At 38.6% G+C, this 15,352-nt stretch overlaps 1 protein-coding gene across 1 annotated transcript in view; it reads left to right on the top strand.

Moving 5' to 3' along the window:
• Positions 1-15,352, top strand: part of ABTB2 (ankyrin repeat and BTB domain containing 2) — a 141,989-nt gene that overhangs the window by 100,770 nt on the left and 25,867 nt on the right. Inside the window, exon 4 of the mRNA XM_087719645.1 lies at positions 10,432-10,584. Within this exon, the coding sequence (XP_087575771.1) occupies positions 10,432-10,584 (153 nt within the window). The remainder of the gene's footprint in view (positions 1-10,431; positions 10,585-15,352) is intronic.

Below are 15,352 nucleotides of genomic sequence, written 5' to 3'. Positions count from 1 at the left end.
AGCCTGTACCCAAGCGGAGGAGAAGCCAAGCCAGGGGCCAAAAGGAAGAAGTGAAGCCACACCAGCCGTGGTTTAGTGAAGAAGACATGGCCTTGAAAAGAAGATAACAGCGAGGAATGAGTGCCCAGCATTGCCTTCGCAGTTTCTCCACAATGCCAGTTTACACATTTTCTGCTTATTTGAGCCATCTAATTCAGTGGTCCCCAACCTTTCTGGCACCAGGGATCAATTTTATGGAAGATGATTTTTCCACAGAACAGGGGTTGGGGGGGGGATGGTTTCACATACAATCTAGATCCCGTACATGCCAAATAAAGTTTTGCTTGCTCGCCTGCTGGTTATGCAGCCCATTTCCTAACAGGCCATGGACCGATACCCGTCCACCATCCAGAGTTTGGGGATCTCTGATCTAATTCATCCACAGACCTATGAGATGAAAGGCCTGGGCTAGAAATGCCAGAAGTGAATGGATTGAAATCCAGAGCACTTCTGAGAGTGATGTGCCAGTAAAATGAATAAACGATTACACGTGTAACATATAATAGTTTGAAGTATGTGGTTTTTTTCCACACATTTCCCACTGCCCTTGCTTTACTTTTCATTTTTCAGTTCATTTTTAACATTTGTTGCACTTATGCACATGGGAGTGACTACCTCAAAGTCATCTAGGTTGTTCCATAACGAAAGGCAAGTTTAAATTTGGTTTTCCCAATGGGAAGCGAATCAGGCCACTTCTTAAATAAATAGCAGGCTAAGAAATTATGTTAGATAAACCTCATGTTCTGACCCAGCTCCCCAAACACGACAAACCCTCTGACGTGAACTCAAAAGATTCCTTTATTAGGAATGCCGGCAGCCCTGGCAAAATGTTTCTCTTGCAGGCTAACAAGTCTGTCCATAAGGAAGATGAATAGTTGTTTGCCACATCTATTCATCTCCCCCATCCCTGCCTTTTATTCCCAGAGCTAGGGTGAGGCCTCATTAGCAGCAATGGCTCTTCCTCCCCCAGGATCGGCCCACAGCTTTGCACTGCTCTCCTCTTCCCTGCCTTTTGCGCAGCTGGGCATCAGGCACTGGACCCAGCTGTTCCTCCTTTTCTTCATCAACCATCTCCAGACCTGGGGGCTGTTGACTCTCTATCTGAGGGCTGAGGGCCCTCTGTCTCCCTCTCTACCAGCTCCATTCGCTCTTCCCCTTGGAGCTCCCAGGTTGCCTTGATGCCGACCCTGACTCCCACACCTCCTCCTCCTCTGATTTGGCTACTGGAAGGGCTGGCAGCTGACAGGCCACAACACCAGAGGTGGTATTCAGCAGGTTCTGACCAATTCTGGAGAACCGGTAGCAGAAACTTTGAGTAGTTTGAAGAACTGGTAAATACCACTTATGACTGGCCCTGCCCCCTTCTATTTTCTGCCTCCCGAGTCTCAGCTGATCAGGAGGGGATGGGGATTTTGCAATAACCTTTCCCTGCCATGCCCACAGAACCGGTATTAAAAAATCTTGAATCTCACCACTGCACCACACCTCATCAACATTAGAGTCAAACATAGTTACTTAAACTGTGTTGAAAGTAGGACTACTTTACCAATTATCATTCGTGCAGAGTGCAGACCATTGGCAAAGATGTGATAAAACAAGGAATACTTTTTAGTCATCACTGCCTACCCCAACCCATTATTGTTAAAATAATTTTCCATTAGAGATAATTATAGGATAAAGGAATCTGTGGTTTCTAAAAGAATGATGTGGTCTGTTCTTATATAATTAAGTGATACTAAACATAAGCATATGGCACTGAGCCTGCCCTTGATAATGCTTTAATGGTGGAAAGTGGTTGTTTCACTTCCATTTATATTGTTCTTATGGCATAACAAAGTCAAGGCTAATAATAAAGGCGAGGAAAGGAATGAAACTTTATATATATTGTATTGACCTAATGAGAAAATTATATATATATATATATATATATATATATATATATATATATATATATATATATATATATATATATATATATATATATATATATATATATATATATATATTTAAATATATAAAATAAAATTATATATATATAAATTTCTCATTAGGTCAATACAGTCTCTTCCCAAACAATTCCAAATTGGGAATGAGATCAATTTATGCTAATATTTTATGCTAGTACTGTGACATCTGGCTCATTTGCAAAGCAATCAACACGCTTTCCAACTCATTCTCTGAATGATCTTTGTTTTCTCAGCATTTCTCATAGAATATTTTATGATTCTCCCACCAGCAATAATAGGAAATTTCTTTTACTAGTGTAAATAGTCTAAAGCTAAGGAATCTGATTCATAATATTGCCTTCTATCTTCTCCAGGGATCTCAGTTGGGAGAAATTTGTGGTTCACTAGAAAATGAGCTCTAACCTTTAAAAGACAAAGTATGTCAGTCTTGATATTAATGTTATTATTCAAGAACCATCTATTAACTACCCTGTTTCCCTGCAAATAAGACCTCCCCAGATAATAAGCCCAATCGGGCTTTTGAGCACATGCGCTAAAATAATCCCTCCCTGAAAATATTGCAACACAGCAGCAGCCATGAGGTGACCACGCTCGCTGCCTCCTGCACCTCAAAAATAATAAGACCTCCCCAAAAATAAGGTTAAGCGCTTGTTTCGAGGGTCAAAAAAAATAGTTTTTCCTAGTTTCTGCTAGGTTCCCCAGAACATATGTATGTGTATGTTTTGAAGTAATTTATGTCACCACTCAAACACAATAAATCCAGATGGCTAACAATAGACTCCCAAAGGAAAACAGGTAAGCAATTTCAAATTAAAATCCAAACTAAAATAAGTTACCAGAAAAAATATCATTCATACCTCCCTTAGGATGGGAACGCCATTCAACCAGCACCAAGCCTAAAGAAGGAGGCAAGTATTCCTGTCTTTCTGAAGGATAACAGAATTAGAAAAATATAACAGGAATCCTATCTTCTTCTGAATAGTATTCCACATTGGACAAACAGTTCTCTTCTTCACTCAGGAACGTCTGTATTCTGAAAAAAGTTATTATTCATTTACATAGTAAATGTTAGTCTTTTAATTGTGCTCTATCACATCCTTATTCTTTCATTAAGGAACTGTTTCCTGAGTACCCCAATACCAGGGGTGGGTTCTGGCCAGCTTTACTGCTAGTTTGTTCGTGCGCATGCTTCACTCGTGTGCGCATGCGAAGTTCAATTAAAATTATTCTGCGCATGCACAGAACTCAAAAACAAGATGGCGACCACCGGGGAACTGGTTCAGGGGTGTGGCAGGCCTGGGTTGCTGCTGGTTCCAGCGACCCAGGTTGCCATACCACTGTCAGTTTGGCCAAACCAGTAGGAACCCACCTCTGCCCAATACATTTTTTGTCTTTATTGTTGCTCTGGAGGACCTCCTTAATTCCACCCATCTCATTCCTCACCACTGCTTTCCTGCTTCTTCTCCCCATGTACTATATCTTCTTCCTCCTCCTTCTAATCATTTGCTAGATCACTGTTGAAAAAATGCCCCTCTCCCTTTTTCTCTTTTTGAATACATTCATAGCCTGCTGTAGGTCTTCAGAAATAAAGTATTTGCTGTGTATTGTAAATATTAAACTTTTGCGCTTGCAGAGTTCCAAGTGAAATGATCTCTGGAGCCCTTCACAGACAACAGCTAATTATCCTTTACAAACACTCAAATGCACATACAGTCACACATCCTAATTTAGCATTCCACTAAGAAAACACTGGCATCCACTTCAAATGGGAATTGAGTTGTATACAAAGTCTGCATGCTCAGCAACAACAGATCATGCACAAATGCGACTTCAATCAAATACTGTAGTTTAAAAAATAGATTTAACTCAATTCCAATAGTGTCCAGCCATTTTCTCTTAAAGTTCTTCTTTTTCTGCCCTGTCTATGACTTACTAACTAGAAATTCATTTTGTTACCTAAATACATTATTGGCCATATTAGGTTGTTGATAAAGTTACAGCTCAATTGTATCTAAATTCCCTACAAATTAATTGTGCTAAATTAGTAAAACACACTGAGAATTTTCAGAACCAGGTCTTCTAACAGTTACTAGTGCTTAGCTTTCTTGCTCCTTCTTGAAGTTAAGCATGTTTACTTGTGAAGGAAAGTTTCACTGTAGAAGAAGAGCTTCTCCCCAGCATTTTCTTTAAAAACAGGGATTGGGTAGAATTTCTCAAAGCAACTATGATGTGATATAACACAACTCATGATACAATATGATATAATGTGACATATGCCAAAATGCAATGAATGCCTCAGAGTAGGCAGAACAGGCTTCATAATGGAATTTGGGGGAAGCATCTCTATCCCACAATGTCAGCAATTTTCTTGACTAGAGTAACAGGTTTTGTGTACTAGAAGGGGGGGGGGGTTGGTTAGTTGGTCAGTTGGTTAAATTTGTATGCTGCACATCTCTCTACCAAGCAACTCTGGGTGGTTTACAATACCTCAAATAATAGAATAAAACAGTTACACTTACAGGATTAAGACATTAAAACATCAGACATTAAAAGTCAGAACATTAAAATTAATATTAAAATGGATAAAAAGAACCAGTGTGTAATATGGTATCATTAATCTTTCCCCAAACAACAAAAAGTAATATTTTTTTCTTTGTTTGCCCTATTGCTTTAAAGGGTGTGCCATAATATGGGGAGGGGGAGAATAAAACCTTCCTATACCAAACCAAGATTTACTGCAGCTTAAAAAGCTATGCTGTGCATCCCATTATTTATGCATATCCCTCATTGCAAAAGCTTAGCTTCATTTACGTTAACCGATAAAAAGTGAGTGGAAGCCAACGTTAATCTTCAATCTCTCTATAATCTTTTACAGTCTGACTCCTTTTACTTTATCTGCATCTTACCATTTCGTCGTCTTCTCAAACAAACTGAATAAAAAAGCTTTTAAAGTTAAAATAAACACTTTGTGGGAGAAAAGTGTTTGGTAGGAGAATTTTGAAACTAGAAATTGCACACATTCTTATGAGCGGTTTTTATCCTGTGTTGCATTCTTTAGATTTAATTTTAGATAATGTGCAGTAATGGAATGGGTGGCAATGCTAGGACATTTGTCATTTAATTTGTCATTTAATTTTTTAGCAGGAGGAAATACATCAAGGAGTTGTGGATTATAAAAATATCAAGGGCACAATATAAGCAAACCTGAATCCAGATTGGTGTATAAAGGACGATTCTTTGTATGCTTATTCAGAAGTGGGATTCCCTGTTTTCATAGGGACTTGTGTCCAATTCCAGGAAAATGTGGACACAAATGCATATTTAGTTTCTGATTCACAGCGTTCCCATAAGGTTCCCCTTTGTCCAACTTATGCCACTTTCTGCATGTCATACCACTTCCTAAATGTCAGTGGAAAGAATATCTGCTATTAAAAAAATACCAATGTATGATTTAGTGCAGGCCTAAGGGAACTCAAACTCATTCTTCCTTTTCCCTCTCCTTTTCTAACATTGGTCAAAGGTGGTTAGAAGTTTCCATTTAGATTTATCCTTATTTAACGTATCGTTTGAATTTTAACCAATAGCTCAATTTAACTAGTGGTAGCTGAAGTCATCGCGAATTGTAACTGTTGGCTTATTTCAACTGAGATTCTCCACCATTTAATGCTTGGAATTTATATCAATCTACAGGTAAGATGAAAAAAAATGGCAGCAAAAGTTTCCAAACTCTTTCTTCACTTTGGAAGAGGAAGATTTACGAGCAATTGCAAGATGTACTGCAGCTCATTCTTATGATGCCAAACCATAATAATCCAAAACAATGTCCAAGTGCAGCCTCCTTTTTTCCTCCTGTTTTAAATCTAGAAGCATATGAATCCAGCTAAGCTGGATGTTTATGATTTTATTTTGGGGAAAATATGAGAAAGCTATTAATAAGATGAGTACATCCCATTCTGCAAAAATCATTATTGGCAAAAGTAGCTGCTAGAATAATATGACCAGAGGTGGGTTTTGTACTTTTTTTACTACTGGTTAGGGTGCATGCACACGCGAGTGTGTGACACTTCTGTGCATGCGCAGAAGCGTTCGAGCGAGTGGGTGGAGCCTCCCACCACCACTACTACCGGTTCGCCCAATCTGGGCCGAACCAGGAGGAACCCACCTCTGAATAAGACCTTTGTGTAGGATGACTTTTCACATTGTTATGACTCTATAGGTTGTTCAGTTAAACATAATGTACATTTGTAAATGCTTCAGTTAAAGCTAAAGTTCATGTTACTTTCATGAAGGGGGAAATACTTGCGTCATATGTATGTATGATGTGTTTTACATGTATGGGTGCAAGAAGAAAGGGGGATACGCAGAGTAGCCATCAGCCTTGATGCAGAAAGCATATGCTAATATGTGTCCTGATGAATAGGACACTTCCCTGTTTCTCAGGAACGGAATTGCCCCAAACCAATTCAAAGATATTTAATTTTCTGAATCAAGTCCAGCAACTTTATAGAATGGTAATGTCATTTTCGCGAATACAACGAACAAACATCACCCCAACAGATTATCTTTCTATTTACCTTCCTCTCTTTTAGTTTAAGAATTAAACAGAGGAGTTGTAGATTTACTGACAAGGCTAAGGCTATGAAGACTTGGAAGTAATACTGTTAATATGTACTTATACACCCTCATTTTTTTGCATTTTGTCACTGGCATCTCTGGTTAAACTGGTTTTCAGGTTTCTGTAGTGCTTCCAACAATTCTTCAAGCCCCAACTAGTTTTAAATTAACATTTTAGCAATGTGACTGTATATATCTAGTTGTTCAGATTTATATAGGCATCTACCTTTTATTATACTGAAATCACTGTTGTAAAGGCATCAGTTGGCCAGTTTGTTTGCTGTTGACTGTTGCAGCCCAACAATCATTTCCTTAAATATGAGCCAGCCGTGTGCAGCAGCTGGCAAAAAAGCCAACACAGTTCTAGGCTGCATAAACAGAGGGATAGAATCAAGATCACGTGAAATGTTAATACTTTATAATGCCTTGGTAAGGCCAAACTTGGAATACTGCATTCAATTTTGGTCGCCATGATGTAGAAAAGATGTGGAGTCTCTGGAAAGAGTGCAGAGAAGAGCAACAAAGATGATTAGGGGTCTGGAGAATAAAACATATGAAGAACGGTTGCAGGAACTGGGTATATCTAGTTTAATAGAAAGAAGGACTAGAGGAGACATGATAGCAGTGTTCCAATATCTCAGGGGTTGCCACAAACAAGGGGGAGTCAAACTATTTTCCAAGGCACCTGAGGATAGGACAAGAAGCAATGGGTGGAAACTAATCAAGGAGAGAAGCAACTTAGAACTGAGGAGAAATTTCCTGACAGTTAGAACAATTAATCAGTGGAACAGCTTGCCTCCAGAAGTTGTGAATGCTGCAACACTGGAAGTTTTTAACAAGATGTTGGAAACATCTATTTGTCTGAAGTAGTGTAAGGTTTCCTACCTAGGCAGGGGGTTGGACTAGAAGACCTCAAAGGTCCCTTCCAACTCTGCTATTGTATTGTATTTCCCTTAGGAGGATCAGGGGGGAGCTATTGAAACATGCCTAAACAATGACCCATTTGTGCATTATATTTTATATCTGATATAATTTCAAGAGACTCTAGTCCAGTATGTGCTCTTGTTGCACTGTGTGGATGCAAAATTACTTTCTAGAGTATGTCACCTTGAGCATTGTCAGAAAAAAACCCCTCTATTTCAATCATATTTAGAGCCATCTCTGCTCTGTATGTATAATCTTTATCGTCATTGTACTTAAATACAACAAAATTGGTTATTTTATTTTCTTGAGTCACCAACTATCTTTGTGTTTACGTTTCATACAGGCATGGAGACCTATATGTAATCAGATCTTCCAGCATATCCCATGCATTTCACATCAGAGGGGGTATGCTGCCAGTTTGCACTGGTTTGGGTGACCCAGTAGTGGTGGTGGTGCAAGGCTCCACCCACACCCTGATGAGGTTCTACACATGCCCAGACGTGCGCGCACTCCCACTACTGAACCGGTAGTGAAAAAAATAGAATAGCTTCTCTGTTTCAGATGGGTATGGGCATTGAGAAATGGTGTTCCAATTTCGCCCCTATGTTTCTCGTCATTTGTCACAGACAGGTGCTGCCAATAGTAGATCTGCTGAGCATGGCTCTCAGATAAGGGCTGGGTTCACGCCTCTTGCTAAACAAATCGTACTCTGAGACTGCTTCTTAAATTAGATTAAATAGCCATAAGAATCATTTATGATTCTTTGAAACCACCACAAGAATCATTTTTTGATTAAAGAGTGGGAGATCTGTTTTTAAATCAATTGGTTTGTTATTGTGAGATTGTTATAAGTCATGTAGCACATTAATAATATTGTTTGTGGGTTGCTGCCTCCGCTCCTCCTCCAAAACCTTTTTCACTGTGGATAGAACTCAATTCCTAGTTACGCATTAGATACATAAATCCAATTTTCTTGGCAACAAAATGAAAAGGGCTAGCCATTATCTTCTTCCAGAGTGGTGTGTGCATGTGTATCTGCCATTATAACCTATTTCTAATTTAGATTCTATATTTCCATTATTATGCAAAGTCATCTTGATGTTGCTGCCTAGAGGGATGGCGGAAAAATAAAGGGAACTAAATAGACATATACTGTTTTTGTTGCAACGGCGGTAGCAATACTTTGGACCAAATGACTGGTGAAGCTGTGCTCGAAAAGCATGAGTCAAAAAGATTAACTTGATTAGTTGAGTGTCTAACCGGCAGAAGCCACACTGTGTTTTCAAAAGGCAGATTTGAACAAAACATGCCTTTCTTGTGGCAAAATAAACATAAATGGTAGGCTCCTGATGAGCAGAAAGTTGAAAGGCTGAAAGGCTTAAAAAGAGAGCTCCAGTCATAGATGTTATTATTCATCATTATTTTTAATGTGATTTGTCTTTCATGCTATCAGCTTATTTTCTTAATAGCCCACTCATTTTTATATACACTGTCACAAATGGGTTTTTATGGATGTTCAGAGAAATATTAAAGGTAATGAAGAGTCTCAACACTGAACATTGTTTACTACAGTTCTGTGAAAAATGAGTCAAAGAGTTTCTTTTTTATATAGTTGACTTGCCCTTGGCTAGCTACTAACAATGGCCGTAGCAATACTTTAAACAGATTACGTGAACTCCCAGCTTGTACCACATTCTCTTGTTATCTCAGTTGTCTATGAAGTGGATATCCGATTTTCTGCCTTCTACAATTGGAGCACTATCCAGATGCGTGAACTTCAGCTTCCAGAATGTTCAGCAGTGATCATGCAAAGTAAAATTCTGGAAGTTAAAGTTTACACATTTGGATGGTTATCCAGTTGCAGAAATCTGATACATGAGACATCATGTGCAAAATTGTTTTGCATCTGGAAAAATATATTTGATTGTTGTGAAATATATTTGATTGTTGCGAAGTGTACGAAATGGCCATGGAGACAAAATCATGGGGAAGTGGGCAAGAACATTAAACATGCCCACATGAGACTTCTCTGATCTGTTTCCCAGAGAACAGATGGTCCTCAACTTATGGCTGGTCGCTTAGTCATCCTTCGAAGTAACAATGGACCTTCACATGATTACTTATGACCCAGATTCTAAATTCTCACAACCACCACCCTCACAGACACATGATTACATTGTGGACTCTTGCAGTCAGCCCACATTTACCACCATTTGCAGCATCCTTTGGTCATGTGATCAGGTTTTAGAACATTTTTTACCAAAAATCATGCGTTGTTCCTGTTTCTGGCCAAAAAAAACACCCATTGCAGACAATGAATTTGCGCAACAATCATTGTGCTTACTAATGATGCCCAAAAAAAGGTTGCAAAATTGGGTGTAGTCACATGGTGACCCATTTAACAACTGGTATGATTTAGGACTATAATTCCAGGCTCAATTACAATTGTAAATCAAAGATTAAGTACATATACTTCTCCCATCCAGAAACACGATGAATGTAAGACTAACAAAAGAGAGCAGAATTATTATGTTCTTTCTTGCCAATGTTATTATCCTGCTTCACTCAATGGCAAGTTTAGAAGATGTCCTAGAGGTCATATTCCAGTTTTTATGGCACTTTGGCATGTCATTCATTGTATGCAAAAAGAAATATAAAGTAGGTCACCCATTAATTACTTTATATCCTAGCCAACGTGTCCCGTGTAACCATGTTTACTAAAGAGGACATGATTACTTCAAAGTAGGTACCAGTAATAAACTTAAGTAAAATTATTGTGAAATAAGAAAGTTTGGATTTTGAAGAAGTTGTATGATACATGATGAATATTCCTAGATAAAATGGGCCCTAACATGAAGTTGTGATGGATGTCTTATTGTTTCTTCAGGCCATTCATGCTTTTGCCCCCTCTGATGGAATGGATGCGAGTAGCTATAACCTATGCTGAGCACCGGCGCAGTTTAACTGTACACAGTGATGATATACGACAGACAGCTAGGCTGCTGTTACCTGGATTGGACTGTGAACCTCGACAATTGAAGTAGGTGGCGCACTTTTAATATTCCACTTACATTTAATTGCAATATATTCTAATTAAGGCTGCTGTTTTTTAATATATTTTATATGTACATGCCAGAAGACTGATTTGTTTGTAAGGGGCTCTGTGTCGGTATTATTTCTGAAAGGACACGAGCTGTTGATTTATAAACTTTAGCATTTTTCTTGGCAATCAAACAAACAAAAAAAATCATCTAAAATGGGACAAGCTCTCCCTTGGAGTTATTGTGAATAACCACGCGTGGCCCTGAACATAAATCACAATTTGTTCAAGAAAATTGAAGGACAGTATTTTTAAAGGTGAAATGATCAGGCACATAGAAAGAACATTAAAGTACCATATTTTTTGGACTATAAGATGCACCAGTGTATAAGATGCACCAAGATTTGGAAGAGCTAAGTAAGAAAAAAAGGTTTTGTCTTCCCTGGCCCCCAGGAGCACTCTGTAGGCTTCAGCAGGGCTGGGGTAAGGCAAAAACACCCCCATTTTTCACCATAATGGGGGGGGTTGTTTTCCCTTCCCCCAGCCCTGCTGAAGCCTGCAGAGTACTCCTGTGGGGCGGGGAAGACAAAACACCCGTTTTGGTGAGAAACAGACTGTTTTTTGCCCATTTTTTGCAAAAATGGGATGCAGGGACAGGCCTTCGGGAGGCCAAAAATGGCTCTATTCAGTGTATAAGAAACATCAACATTTCCACGCTCTTTTAGGGGGGGGAGAACCTGTGTCTTATACTCCAAAAAATACGGTAGCTTCTGTGAGGTAAAATTAGGCCGCAATAGCCTTTTGAGTTTTTTTCGGAATGTAAAGAAATGTACAGAGGAATATCCTTGAAAGAATAGTGGACTTGGATTTTGAAGAGGCTTTAACCAAATATTAAGAAATTCTTGATCAAACAGAGCAGTCATAAATAAGAAAAGATTGGTAATGATTAAATAACAGAAATCAGAGAATGGGATTAAGTGAACAGTTCTTGCAATGGATGGACATAACTACTATCAACCTGAAGAGTCTGCATCAGGACCAATATTTTTATTCTTTCTAATCCGACAGAATATTGGAAGGAAATTATATAAAAGAGCTTAGTACCATCTGCCCTCTGGCTATCTGTCGGCCGATAGGAAAGCTCTCCCAAATCAGAACAGAACAGGGCAAATTATCTATGACAGAAGCATGCAAAACAATGATTGTGCGTGTTTTTTTAATAGGCTGGACCTGATTGGAACTGCAGAGAAAAGAAATCCAGGGGAAAAAAATATCCCCCAGTGCATTACTATATTTTAGGAGAAGCAGCTGGAAACAGTAATTCAGAAATGCTGCTGTTCTACTTTAAACCCCCACTTTTCTGGTCACATGACCCAGTGCAGAATGTGTGCAGCCTTCTCAATACTTCTCAGGGCACACACGCACACAAAGCAGAAACAAACGTCCATAGCGTATTAGTTTGTTATACAGGAGAAAGTAAATATGCCTTCTGTGGCCAAGCGGTTTGTAAGCAATTCATGAAGCCATGCTCGGTATGCTTTCTTTAAGTTATTTACTTTACTTAGCTCACTTTCAGCCAATGTACCTCACCAGGGGGTTATATATTAAACAGAATGGTGGGAATGTCTGGAGAAATTTATGGGTAATTAAAACTATAAAATCCATTTCCACAAATTGAATCAGCGGCCACTGATTTTTTAAAACTGTTTGGCCAAATTCATGAACAGTAAAACTTTAACAGAACAATAGAATAACAGAGTTGGAAGGGACCTTGGAAGTGTCCTACTCCAAACCTTTGCTCAAACAGGGCATCCTATACCATTCTAGACAAGTAGTTGTCCAGTCTTCTTATATTTGTTCAGTGATGGAGCAACCACAACTTCTGAAGGCAAGCCGTTCGACTGGTTAATTGATCTCACCTTTAGGAAAATTCTCCTTATTTTTAGGTTGCTTCTCTCCTTGATTAGTTTCCATCCATTGATTCTTGTTTTGCCTTCTGGTGCTTTAGAAAATAGTTTGACCCCATCTTCTTTGTGGCAGCCCCTCAAATATTGTAACACTGCTATCATGTCACCCCCTGGTTCTTCTTTTCGCGATTGGCGAAAATCACTTCCAACGTTCTTTATATGTTTCAGCCTTCTGTCCCCTAATCATCTTTGTTGCTCTTTCCTAGTGCAATGTTAATTGCACTGTCAACTATTGGTGATTGCCAGTGATGATTATGACAGGATATCTGCATGTATCATAAAGAGCTGGTGCTATACGAATGAATGAATTAATGAATTAATTGTATTAAGCATATAAAATAGCAAATAAAATGAACATATATTCCTTCTAAAGTATGTGTTCATTAAACCTATGCATATGGTAAAAGGTCAAGTGCACACAAAATGATTTAAATTGAATAATAACAATAATAACCAAAGAGGCAAGAAGGAGAAGCCTCTGAGGAAAATTCATTTGGAATTGAAGATCAAAAAATTTCATGGAGACTTGAGCAACTTGAAGAACTTAAGGCAAGGTCAGCTAAAGAACAAGCAGGTCAAAAGCAGCCTGGAGCAAGATATAATTTGGAGAATAAGGAGATTGCGATAGTAATTGAAGAGCTGAAGCAGAGGGTTGTTGCCATTGCTGAAAAGATTAAATGGTATGAAAATTGAGTAACTCAGTTCAAGGAAAACTCACAGTTCAGAGCAAATCAGAACCAGTTTTATAAGAGCTTAGAAAGTGGAGATGAAGTAACAACAAATGAAAAGCCTGATAAAGAGAAAGCTCTGAAATTCTGGAAGAATTTGTGGGAAAACAAGAAGCACAACAGAAATGCAAAATGGATCAAGCAGGTTGAAGATTCTATTAAAGTGCATAAAATGGAAGGTGTGAAAATAACAAAAGAAATGGTGTAAAGGCAATCAAGAAAAGTGGAGTGCACCTGGACCAGATGAGCTACATGGTTTCTGTTTAAAGGCACTTACAAGTATGCACGAAAGATTGGCAGCCCAAATGAACCAGATCTTAAAAACACCTGAAAATGATGAATGGATGACAACTGGAAGGAATTTTTGATCCAAAAAGATAAAGAAAAAGGAAAGGACCCTGGAAACTATAGGCCAATCACCTGTTTGCCAACAACATACAAGCTCCTTACTGGTAACATTGCAAACCAAATTTACGGATGCTTGGAAAGAAATGACTTGTTTCCTGCAGAAAGGATGCTGCAAAAATTAAAGAGGAACAAAGGACCAACTGCTGATTGACAAGCTAATCCTAAAGAATTCAAAGAAAAGACAAACCAAGCTGTTCATGGCTTGGATAGACTATAAGAAAGTGTTTGATTCAGTTCCCCACAGCTGGATCAAGAAATGTCTCAAAATCTTTGGCATCAGCAGCAACATACAAAAATTCATGGAAACTTCAATGAATCTCTGGAAAATGAAGCTTATGGCTAATGGAAAAGAATTGGGTGAAGTTGAAATTAAACGAGGCATTTTCCAGGATGATTCCCTTTCACCCCTACTTTTTATACTCTCAATGCTACCACTGACAACCATTTTGAAGAAGGTGAACTGTGGATACGAACTTGCAAAGAAAGGACTGAAAATTTCACACTTGGTGTACATGGATGATTTGAAGCTGTTTGGTAAAACAAAAGCTGAACTGAATTTATTAATTGAAAGCACAAAAGAATTTAGCCAAGACATTGGTATGCAATTTGGAATTGACAAATGTGCAACAATGGCAACCAAGGCAGGCAAGGTCCTAGAAGATGATGGAATACAACTTGAGAATGAAGAAATGATAAAGGCAGTAAAATCAGAAGGCTACAAGTACTTGGGAATTTTAGAGGCCTCTGACTTAATGCATAATAAAGTCAAGGAATTAACCTCAGCCAAGTACATTCGATGAATTCGCAAGATATTAAAGTCCAAACTGAGTGGAGGAAACATCATAAAAGCCATAAATACCTGGGCTATATCTGTAATTCTATACTCTGCAGGAATAATTGATTAGACCCAGATGGAGTTGGACAATTTGGACAGAAAAACAAGGAAGCTTATGACAATGAATCATGCTTTGCACCCTAAAAGTTAGGTTGACCAATTGTGTCTACTAAGAGCAGAGGGTGGTCAAGTACTCCTACAAGTAAAGCAGACTGTGGAAGAAGAAAGACACAGCTTGAATGATTACATCCAGAAAAGTGAAGAACCAATGATTAAGGAAGTAAATAAAGGAGGCCTTTTGAAGACAACTAAGTTAAAAGCTGAATATAAGAAAGAAGTAATTGAGAAAAGCAAAGCTATGCATGGCTAATACTTGAAAAGTATTGAAGGCAAAGCTGACCAAAAACTAATTTGGAACTGGTTAAGAGCAGGAGTACTGAAAAAAGAAACAGAAGGCTTTATTTTGGCAGCTCAAAAACAAGCCTTAGCCACAAACTGCATGAAGGCAAAAATTCAACATGTTACCACCAACAGCAAATGTCGCCTCTGTAATGAGAAAGATGAGCCAGTTGACCACTTGATCAGCGGGTGCACAAAATGACTATCTACAACGCCATGACCGCGTTGCTAAGATTATTCACTGGAAATTGTGCCAAAAGTTTGGATTTGAATACAGCAAAAACCACTGGGACCATCAGGTTGAGATGGTTTTAGAGAATGAGAAAGGCAAGATCTTGTGGGACTTCAGAATCCAGACTGACAGACACTTGGCCTACAACACACCTGACATAACAATAATTGAAAAGAAAAAAGTATAGTTCATTGACATT

Source organism: Thamnophis sirtalis, unplaced genomic scaffold (assembly GCF_051295495.1).
Source record: "Thamnophis sirtalis isolate CommonGarterSnake01/CBP01778 unplaced genomic scaffold, rThaSir2_p1.2 scaffold_1, whole genome shotgun sequence".
In the NCBI taxonomy this organism is placed as follows: domain Eukaryota; kingdom Metazoa; phylum Chordata; class Lepidosauria; order Squamata; family Natricidae; genus Thamnophis; species Thamnophis sirtalis.
This window is presented reverse-complemented; position numbering and strand designations above follow the sequence as displayed.